Here is a 12,149-nt window from a genome sequence, read left to right as displayed (position 1 = left end):
ATCATTTTTGCATCCATATTGTTCATGGGATTCTATCTTAGCTCCCTACCTTTGGCTCGCGATCTCTCAGTAGATGAAGATAACTCTGCAGTGACGGGTCTATTGATGGCTAACTCTATCCTTGTCAATACCCCCGACGGTAATGTGATATATTATTCCCGACTACAAGTATCCTGTTGTAGACGCCCGACCTTCTAGCAAGTCTGGTGTGCAAGTTTCTCTGTCTACATGAACTGTCTTCTTCGGCTATGAGATTTCCATCCATCCTGCCTACTGCCTAATATCAAACTGTTCAATGAGACCTGTGGTACCACCACACACACTACTGAATTCAAATACCACAACTTCTTGCTGCCATAAACTCTATCTGCCTGTAGCTTATTCTATCAATTCGAATCTCAGCCTTGAAAATTGAAAATGAGAACTAGGTTTTATAAACTCAATAACCTCACAGGACAGCAGGATGCACAGCTCTGATACCACTGAAATATCCCCAACCGGATATTTGTTGATTTCTTTCCCAGATAACATTCAAAGCACACATATGTGAAGTTGCATAGTAGAAACCGGTAATATAAATACTAGAAAGCATCCCCAATAGTCGTATACCTAGTTGTTTCCTCAAAACCAATATTCAAAACTTAAACCATAGGCATATGTACTATGAACAGTAATAGACAAACAACAGATCCTCCAATAGATATAAACCTGTCTTTTCAAAATAATATTCAGGAATTCAAGCATATAAAATGCATTACCACAATGATAAAACCAAAAAACTCTCATAAAACTCCTTAAACAACGTTATTGCATTCTGCAACAACAATACAATAACCAGCACTAACAAATCCGATCTTAAAATACAGACAATCGGATTGGAATACTAGAATAAGAACCTGTAAGCGCATGTGAAACACCTGAATTGATGTCTCCCCAGACAATGGGTTTGCATCCACTATCTGTCGATACGAGGGGCTACGTCCTCATACGAGCTGAAAGCTGAAGCTTTCTGAATAACTCTCACAAGAGAGAAAACTAAAAATGAATCACAAAACAAGCATCCCCAAGAATGAGCCTCTTTCCCTTTATAATACACAAACTAAGACTCTTCAACTCCCCTCTGGCTTTCATCCTATTCCTTGTGACTCTTCAACTTCCCTTTGGCATTTCATCTTATTCCTCCTTGACCTTTTGCCTCTTTATAACATTAAATTGACCTTTTTATAATTTGAGTCTACGCTCTCCTAGTGAATTTTAACATTATATATAATAAGACTTCAGTATATCTAATGTCCCAAAAAGGGGACATTGTTTGCCACATAACTCCATGGTGCATACACTTCACACACGAAATAAACAAGAAATGGCGACAGTACAAATTCAAATTGGCAGTCGCAATAACTCCCGACAATGAAGACACTAAGATATCAACACATTAAAAAAAACGATGCAAGTCAATAAATCAACCGTCACAAGACTCTTACAGTGTCCTATCCTCATCGTGCTCTACTTCAGGCATATTGAGCCATAATGCCACTATCACTCCTTAGACCCTTCAGCTTACAAAGCCTACAACTATTTAAACTAAAGATTCTTCTTGCATCAACGAACGGCCTATGTCTCTAATTTACTTCTTTCCCAATTACTGAATTTTTGTCAGATAATCCTCCTTGAATGATTATAATTTTGTATGAAGAAATCTCAATCTCCGGTGATGGGATTTAAAATCTTTAATTCGATCCCACATCAAGCATACATGCATCCAAAATCAATACACGTAAAAGCATTTGATCTCAAAGAGGAGTTACGCAGGCAGTATATTTACCTTGAGTTTGATTTTCACAATGATACTAATAAAACACCCCATGTAGGAGCTTGAATGGCACAGCAATAAAACACCATGTAATGATACTCCACGATGCATACAAACATCCACAATTTGCCACATAACTCCATAGTGCATACACTTCACACACGAAATAAACAAGAAATGGTGACAACACAAGTTCAAAACATTTGTCACAATAACTCCCAACAATGGAGACACTAAGATATCAACATGTTAAAAAAACGATGGAAGGCAAACATCAACCTTCACAAGACTCCAACGATGTCCTATCCTCATCATACACGAGCACACAAATAGAAATAAATATATCTACCATTACAAGACTCCTACGTCGAACTGCAAGACAGCTCTAACACGCAAGTGTTGACATGGCACACATAGTTATTCTCCCATAACTAACATTAAGGAAAGAAATGATTAAAGGAAAAAAAACGTTTGATAAAAGAAAATATAGTTGATAGTTTTTTTTTTTTTTTTCAAACTTCCTGAAAAGAATCACGCTTAATAATGCTCCCTAAAAAGAATCCCACTAAGAAAGCAAGAATAAACCAAGGACCCTGCAAAATAGATTAATATCAAAATTCTTTAGGAAGCTCGACAACGAAGATACTGATGACAGGGAAGAGCATTAGATCCATTCACTTGTATGCTCCATCCTTGACACATAAAGTGCTAGGACTACAACTCGATGCCAAATCATAATCGATCTCCTTATCATAGAGCAACTATCACACGAAGTAAATTGTCCATGAGGGCATCTGTGTCTAGATATGGTGACCACATATGTAGCTATTGAGAGTTGTATCCAAAGATAATTAGGAGTTGGCCTTGATATTTGCATAATGATCATACAAGGAGATGTTGCAATCAACATATAACCTCTGTGACCATGCCTCCAACTTTTTCAATGAAATACACATATATTGAGCACCACCTCCAGTCATATATATAAACAAAAATCTTAACGCATACTTTTCTATTAATATCCTTCTTGAAGACATGCAGAAACCGTCCATTCAAAAGAATACTTCCATGGGACATTTTCATCCACAAGGTTCAATAGACAAATCACTCATATGCTAGCTTTCCCTCTTTAGATGCAACCAAAACTCTGACGTATTCTTCTAGATATTGAACCACCAATAATAAAGATGGACAATTTTGAGATAAGACCTTGATCCTATAGCAGTTAGGCAAAGTCATACTAAATAAGAGAACAGTCAGAAAATATGAATGAATGTTGAACACATGTCCACTAAAAGATACGTCAATATAAGAACCTGAACATCTTTCAACATTAACACTTCCTTATTTATGATATCAACCTAGCTCTGATACCATGTTAAAACTTGAGCCCAAAAATCAAAGATTTTAAACAGCAACAAGAAAAAGGTCCAAAATTGAAATAATAAATACCAGAAATATACTAGGAAAACCCTTTTAGAATGAAGGCAAAAAACCCAGCCACACAACAAAAAATATCATTTTATTGATCATAAAAGTTTAAGTGTACAATGCTTATTGCTAGATGTGACATATATAACTTAAGGAGATACTCTTCACATTCCAACCGAAGAAGTCTCCAATTCCCAAAATATGACTCTTTATTACAATTACAATTACAAATCTTCGAATTCCCATGCCTCAACATATGTCAAATGACACATGTCATTACATTTAATATTACAAATTAAACATAAGTGTCCTTTTCAGCTGAAAGTGACAATATGGTAATAACAGCCATATTTCCAAAGATAAAGATCTTTAACGCAGCTACAATCTTCAACATTATGAGCTTATTGTTCCTTCCATACAATATCCACCTCAAAATGGGCTCTAGTCTTGTTTTGAAAGTAACAAGCATCCCATTGCTAATAAGATTTTTCAAAGCATGCATTATCAAGGAAAAGGGTTAGTACTCCATGATAAAATATATTACAACCCCTTAATATAAAAGCAAATATTTATTATCATGGCCTAGGCTGCATAGCTCACTCTCAAGATGTTAGCATCCCTCCTAAATCCCACATTCCTCCATATAAGCCCAAACATATACCTTCCCCATCCTCCTAATCCATTTTGGGTCCTTATATCCCAAAATCAAAGGCCTCCTCCCTTCAATCCATCTTAGGTCATTACATCCCTCCATCAACAATCCATATCACCCTCAGATCACAATCCACTCACCCTTTCATAAATCAAGATCAACAAACGTACACATCATTGAAACCTTCCAAACATCCATCTCTATGAACTCATCCAAAAGTCCTCCATATCATTTCTATCCACCCATGAGTTTCAACGCCATTGGAAGCAATTTTGGATGACAAGCACATAACTCATAAGTTAAAAAGCCCACAAACATCCAAGGATCAACATGTCCCACTTATAAGACACGCAAAAACAAAGCAAAATTTGATCCAAAAGCAAAAAGAATTATCCACAAAGCCACAAAGACTTGTTACAAAAAAAGGAAAACCAAAAACCATGTTGATTCCTATGTTTGTCATTAAAGCAATGCAATCCAAAGAACTGCAGAGGAAAGAAAAATCAAAAATTATAAGGCCTCCCCAGTTGCTTATAGAAGAATTCCATCCAAAAGATTCTCTAGAAATCAAAAGCTATAAGGATTCCCTAGTTGCTTATAGAAGAATTGCATCCTAAAGAAAACTCAAAATTGGCACCCACGCTTGCTATTTCAAAGACTTATGGCATTTGTACACCTAGATATCTTCCAAATCTAGTTTGTGTCCATATGTCACAAAATCCACTATCTTAGATATCTCTTCATCTCCTTCATTTATTTTGGACCCTTGTGTCCCACAATCCACATCCTTTTCTCCACCATAATTTCTCACTACAAAATCCATTTTCCTTCCATCACCCTTCAAGGTGTGTGCCAACATTTCTATCCACCCATACACAAATCTTCTAACAACCCATCCATCATCAAACACTTGTTTTCCCTCCTTTCATCCCTCCTTCCAATCCTTCGCATAAAATCCTTACCCTACACCATATCATCATCCATTTCATCTCTCTTTACCATCACCCTATCAACATCTTTGAGCATATCTTTAGTATGCCATGGTCCATTGTGTCACACCTTTTAAGGATACCATCCAAAGAACAAGATGCTCGAGCCCTTCCTCTATTTCCCTATTATGCACCTATTATCTTCCAAAAAGTTGAACAAAATCACAAAAAAAAAAATCTCCTTGATGAAAACCTGGCAAAAAAACATCTTTTGTGACACCAAAAAAATGAAAAAAAGGAAAAAAGGAAAGAAGAAAAAAGTTGTCCAGTAGTGAAAATCACTTCTTCTGGAGTCTGCAAGTACCAAAATTAAAACATGGCAAACAATCATCACGTGTAATCCATTATTCCCTTGATACTCTACACATAGGGGCAAGTTTCATCAATGATATCCTACCTACCCCATCCTACATCATCCCTCATTATCCATTATCCATAACCTTATCCAAATCCATATTGCCTTTTCAACCTTTGATCATCATAACCAAGCGAGGATTTCCATTAGCATCATGCATCCTATCTACTACACCTTATCCAAAACCTTTAGTCCATGTCTAATATCTTATCCATTCCTTACTTCTATCATCCATAACCACCTTTGATCCTGCTCATCCTATCTCCATCTTATCCAAATGCATCCCTCGATATTTGATCAAAAATAATAATTGACAACTTCATTCTTGTGGATCACATGTCATTCAAAATGTCATACCATTACTTACATAGCCAGATATATAATCCCTTAGCTTAAATATACATGTTCTCCCATTGTGAGATAGTTGTGAGATAGTCCTTGAAAACCAAATCTGCTCTGATTTCCTAATAAACCTCCCCTATTTTTTGACTATCGATTTTCATCCCACCAATTCACTCATTCATTTGTAATAATTTATGCCCTATTAAGCACTAAGGAAATATAAATACATCCTCCTTGAGAATAAATCCTATAACATGCCTTTTACCTGAACCAATATCTAGCCATTTTTCAAAAATTTGAAAAACAACCAAAAGATCTAAAAAATCCAAAAATGTCATTATAATATATTATATCTCGCAAAGACACAAACACTTTGAGCAAACACAAACACCAAGTCAAACAAAACATTGAACTTAACAAATCATGAAACAACAAAAAAAAACTACCAAGTTGGCCTACAACCTAACCAGTCAATTGCCTATCAGTTTTAAACATACTTATCAAAAAACTTGCCTTTACGGATACATCATTCCTAGAATAGGCACCCTCTCAAATATCATACCTGAAGGAATACATATTTCCTAAAAGGGGTGTCCTATCAAACATCATCCTATTAAGAAATATCGATCTTTGCAAGATCTAAATGGTTATTGATTTGTTTGGTCGGGTGAGTCTTATCATTATTTGAGTTCTTATGCTCAAGGATATCCAAAAGTGATTAGAGGAGAGATGACGGTTTGTGATTTTGTTCCTTTGCTTGCTATTTGTGGGATGGTTTTGTGGAGTTCTACAACAAAAAGGTGTTTGTGTCAACACAACCATTTGGTAAAGATCTCATGCAAACCCAAGGTCATGGATCAATATGTCTGTGACTATCACAAATAACTCAACCTTTAACAAACAAGCCCTACTAGAATGAATGAAAATATTCCTAGCCTACAATGTGTTTGTAGCACAAAGGGAAAGCATCAACAACTTGGTTCTCTATAGCCTGGTGTAAACATCTCAATTTGTCACATAATAAAGCTCCATTATAGAATTATCTTACATTTGCAAAAGTACAATAGAAATTCAAGACTATGTTATCAATCAAACTTAAATTTCGATCAATGCTCTATCATCACCTATTCTTTCAATCAATAACTATTGTTCACTTCTTAATAATCCATTCTCTTGACTAACATTTCTTCTATTAGATAGTACAGTTGTTTTGATTTGATAATCTGACATGAAAAAATATGTGCATCCTAATAATCAATTTGTCCTCTTGAACACACTCTCAACAAACTGGAGTTCAAAATCTTTCAGTCAATTGCTTGAGGAGGCACCACAATACCTCATTGCCACTGGGCATACTAAGTCCAAAAAAAAAAAGATTTTTCTTTGAAACAATGCTCAATATTGCGAGGCGCAAAATGTAGACACCTAAAATATGTCTTGACACCTGCAAGCAACATTTTCAGTTAATTGCTTGAGGAGGCACCACAATACCTCATTGCCACTAGGCATACTAAGTCAAGAAAAAAAAAATATTTTTCTTTGAAACAATGCTCAATATTGCGAGGAGCAAAATGTAGACACCTAAAATATGTCTTGACGCCTGCAAGCAACATTTTTACTAATTTTCTTCATAATTAACTAAATGATTTTAATAATTTAATTAATCTATTGTCATTTTTCTAATTTAAATTAAAAAATCAAAATTTCCTTCCCTTCTTATAGTTAAATATTTTTTAATTATTTAATTATCTAATTTCTTTTAATCCAAACGAATAATTTATAACTTAACTAATCCCCTTTCACTACACTTAAATTGAGCAATCTTTATTATTTAATTAAATCAATTTTTATTACTCTCCCATAATTAAATAATTATTTTTATTATTTAGTCATTTAGTCTTCTATAACTAAACTAGTTCTTTAATCTATTTAAAGATTCACTTTTTGAAAACAAACTCTTTTGAAAATAAATAAATTCTTTTATCTTATTAATTAATTTCATGCACATGAGTTAAGTAATTTGGTTATCTAATTCATTTCTTAATTCTTCTCATGTGCTTGATTAAATTTTTATTTGATTCTTTATGCCTTATTATTTATCTAAATTACGTTGTCTTAGTAGATCTCAACCATTCATCCTTTCCCAAACCTCTTAATCTCAATTGTTGTTTGAAATCCTTGAAATCTATAAAAAGCAAGCTTAATCTCTTGTCCTCGTGAACCAAAATCTTCAAATTTTATTGCAATCTCAAGGCAGAAATAGTGGTACAAATATGAAAGCCAACCCGTACAACACAAACAAGAAAAGAGCAATGAAGGCTACATATGAAATAAATACAATCGTGCAAGTTTCATTTACTTTATGTTATTACATTAATTTCATTCTCTCTCTATTTTTAGAATAAGCATATTATTTTGAGAATTGAGTTTTGTGGTTGCGCTAACATTTCATTGCATGACTTCTGATTATTTCCTATTTGACAAGTACCACTTTTTAGGTGGCTTTTAGCCCATGGTTTTGTAATACCATTCTACAATTTCATGTATTATATCTCTTATATTTATTAGGTGCATGAGGGAAAGGTTGTGCATAAGGGTCTAATGGTTGTTGAGTCACCTCTAGATCTCTAATTGGCAATTATCTTGTGAGAAGCTTGCTCTCAAGTATAGTGTAAATTTGGAGTGGGGTTTTTATGCATAAAGGATTTTCCCCACAAACATCATTTTGTTGTGGTAAGCATGCTATTTATGTTTATTTCTATTTAGAATCTGTACCTGTTGCAAAAATCAGAGGAAGTTTTCCCTCTCAAGGTTAGACTAGGAAGTTGTTCCACTACTTTGATTTCTTTGCATATTGAATGTAGAACATGAACAAATGTATACCATTTTCCTTCTGGCACAACCTTGCTGGTGACACCTTGCTAGGGTTGTCAACTTATGGGCCAATTAAAGAGTCAAGTTGCTCTGCTCTCAGGTGTAGAATCTTACAATCAAACGACCCCTAACCCCTTGGCTGAGATTGTCAACCTTAACCCCTTGATCTAAAACATATCTTTAATGATTGATCTTTTTTTCATTTCAGCAAGAAAAGAACAAGAAATATTAAGGTTGCTTGGTTTCAAGAAGGGGTCTTTGCCATTTACCTACCTTGGAATACCACTTGATAAAGGAAACGGGACTAATAAACTATGGGATTCACTTTGTGCGATTGTTGCAAATAGTACTGCTGCTTGGAAGAGCCAGTGGCTCTCGTGGGCTAGCAGGATAATCATGTTGAAGGCTGTTACCTCAGCCATACCTATTTACTTGATGTTGTGCCTAGCATTATCAGCGCAAGGAAATTCTTTTGGAATGGAAAGGCAGAAACTAATATGTTTGTGTTGACTGCATGGGACAAACTATGTAGGCCAAAGAAAGGAGGGTCAGGACTAAGAAGGAAAAAATCTCTAAAACAAGGTATTAATTTAGAGAATATTTTCAGGGCCACAACTGAAGTGGGCTAATATATTGCAGCATAAGTGCTTCCAAGAAGATGAAATTTCAACATCTTAATGCTTGCTAATCCACCTAAGGGTTTGAAAATTTGGAACTTAATGCTAAAATGCAAACCCCTTATAGTGTATCATCTATCTTGGGATCTTCATGATGGTAGGACGACATGCTCGTGAGTCGTGACAGAATGGTGGTACTGCAGGATGGAAAGGATTACAATTATTTGGAATGGATTCAAATATGTTCAGTATAATGCCAAAAACAGGTACAGGCCGTTGGTAAAAGATTTGAATCATGAAGATGTTAAAATACCAATCAATTTGTGTTGGCATAGGTTGTGTTTATGAAAAGCAGGTATCTTCTCTTGGGCAGTAATCCAAAAGAAAATATTAACAGCTGATAAGTTCCCACATACAGGCTATCAGGGCCATTTGAAGTGCGAGTTGTGTACAAAGTGAGAAGAAAAGGGTGGATCACCTCTTGATGGGCTGCACTTTTGCTCAAAGATGCTGGATATAGCTGTGTGCTAAATTAGGATGGGCCTCTGCTCTACCAACTGATATTGTCAGCCTGTTTCAGTCTTGACCATTACTGAATAATAATGCAACCCATTTATCTTAATGGTTTAATCGCCACTCTATATTACCATGGGAATTGTGAAAGGAACAAAATTGGAGGATTTCCCAAGACAGGTCAACAAGGCTGGACACTATTCTAAATAAGGTGGAAGCATCCATAGTAGCAGTTAATAGCAGAATTAGGTAGCATAAGATGGGGGAATCTACTTTCCTAATGCGGCAATGAAGCTGAGCTGATTTGGTTTAAGAAATCCACCTATTAAGGGTCCTGGAGAAGGGGAGACTAAAGCTTCAAGGGAGGAGGCTAAATGGGAAAATCTGGAAATGGGTTCGCATAAGTTGAATCTTGACAAGGCGACCCACAGAAACCTAGGGGTCTCGGTAATGGGCAGCATCATAAGAAATTGGGAAGGAATATCCGTCAGCTAAGCCACTCCCAGAAAGACCGAATAATACAGCAGGACTCTCAACCCTCATCATTGACCTTAAAAAACATAAAAACTTCAGAAATAAGAAGTGTTTAGGCAGAAGGGAAATCACTGTTAGTAATCAATTCATTAAGTAAAATTTCAGACTCCTAATTGGAGACTATAAGCATTCTTAAAAACTGTCTTGCAGATTTCAAAGTCTTTCAAGATGTGTCTTTGTATGACCAAATTTGGATGCAGATTATTTGGCAAATATTGTAATGGGAAATGGCTCAGATCATATTTAGAACACTCCAATCTTTAGATGAGGCAACTTCTACATGTAACATAGCTGGTGGAAGTAACATTATAACTCATTTAGAGTTGAACTTGTTTTTTTGGTTATGGTGTGCATTAAATTCTAATTTTGATTTATACGTGATGGAAATTAGTAATATGCTCAACAAATTCAGTAATATATTTGTTTTTAAGAACATTTTTTAAACGTTTATGTATATAAAATGTTTGATAAAATTGATGATTTATTGTGGAGTTTTCCCAAGTTTTTGCAGAGTTCCTTTCTTTTAGATTCTAGGCCAAAAGTATTATTGCTGAGTAAGAGTTTTTCAACTATGGTACAAAAAAAAATTTGAGGGAAGATGATATGGACGAGAAGTGATGGGAGGTGCCTGGAAGGTTGACAGTCCTAAATTCTTACCGGTTGACAGTCCTGAATTCTTGCCATCCATGTTGATGGTTTCCCTTGTAACATTTTCTGAATACTTTAGACAGAACGCTATAAGACTATGAAGAAACTTTCTCCCTTTCGGCATTTGAAAGGCATTCCACATTCTTTGGGCTTTAGCATTTTAGCTTTGATCACCTCTATGAGAGTTACATACTGAAGGCGAGCAGCTGGAATAAAATCACGAAGTAGCTGATGTTATGTTGCCCTCTATTTCGTGCTACGTGCTGTACCTGTTTGTGTACAATTTCGAAGAGGATTTTGCTCCATCTCGGGGCACAGGGATTAGTGGCTTGGGATCATTTTTGGTGACTTCGTGAGGAATTCTTTAGAATCTGATTTTCAGGGTTTTGGATCTTTGGTTAAGGGTGGGAGGAGGAGTCACTGGCCTGATATGTGTCTCGGATATCAGAATGTAAGCAAATTTTGATCAACAGATTTTTCCTCTTACACATCGAGGAGGACAAAAAGTAGAATTACTTTTTCTTTTTTTTTTAAACAAAGCTCTTCAATGAAAAAGAACTAGGCACACAACAACCAGTTCTAAAACATAAAAGATTTTGACAATTTCATCTACTAGGTTTTCGGTGCAAGGTTGAATGCTTACTTCAGGTCCTGCGTCAGCCCACGCCATTTCTGCAGTGAAACGAGCCACGGCAAGAGTAGCGTCATCCTCTGAAGTCTCCACTACAGTCGTCATTTTACACAGCACTCGACCTGGGTACCTCAAATCAAAATCCGCATCAAATGAATCGCTCCAGGAAATAGCTTTATCAAACTCAAAAAATATATATAAGAAACAATATCCATTCAAAATAGAGAATCTTCTATGACAAAAATCGAAGAACGTAGCTAGCAAATCCCTTACAAATCTATTGTTTTAGATCTAATATATCGGAGGAAGGCATAAACCGAAGCTGTATAAAAAGGAAAACTTTATCTATGACGACATATTCTGCTTAACATTACTTACTGATTAGATTACAAAGGGTGCAGAACAAATACAGTAAACAGTGCAGTTCCAATGGTAAGAACGAGCAGAGCGAATACAACAGTATTGGTATCTCAAAAGCCAAAACCCTACAAACGCGTACAGATTTATCGTTTTGGCCCAAATAGGTAAGTAGAGGCTACCGAAATGAAAGAAAATGCTTTTGATTACCCTTCACAAAGATGAAGGGTTTGTGGCACCATTTGTGAAGGGTTTGTGGCCCCACCAATTTTTTAGTGGTTTCAATTGTTGGATTCTCATATTCTTCTTCAATTGTTTGGGTTTTTTTTTTTGGAATTTTATTATATTTGATTTGGATACATAATTAGAAATTGTACCTTTGTGTGTAATGGA

At 35.5% G+C, this 12,149-nt stretch overlaps 1 protein-coding gene across 2 annotated transcripts in view; it reads right to left on the bottom strand.

The window, feature by feature from the left end:
- The window catches only part of LOC149535166 (uncharacterized), a 49,293-nt gene extending 37,395 nt beyond the window's left edge, over positions 1-11,898 (bottom strand). For both annotated transcript variants that reach the window (XM_089803157.1, XM_089803156.1), the window contains exons 1-2: positions 11,778-11,898; positions 11,412-11,521 (exon numbers count right to left, since the gene is read on the bottom strand). In XM_089803157.1, the coding sequence (XP_089659283.1) occupies positions 11,412-11,504 (93 nt within the window). In that variant the 5' untranslated portion in view covers positions 11,505-11,521; positions 11,778-11,898. The remainder of the gene's footprint in view (positions 1-11,411; positions 11,522-11,777) is intronic.
- Positions 11,899-12,149: the final 251 nt, after the last annotated feature.

The sequence above is a fragment of the Cupressus sempervirens genome, chromosome 10 (assembly GCF_028749045.1).
Source record: "Cupressus sempervirens isolate cs-2001-9-10 chromosome 10, ASM2874904v1, whole genome shotgun sequence".
NCBI classification, from domain to species: Eukaryota; Viridiplantae; Streptophyta; class Pinopsida; order Cupressales; family Cupressaceae; genus Cupressus; species Cupressus sempervirens.
This window is presented reverse-complemented; position numbering and strand designations above follow the sequence as displayed.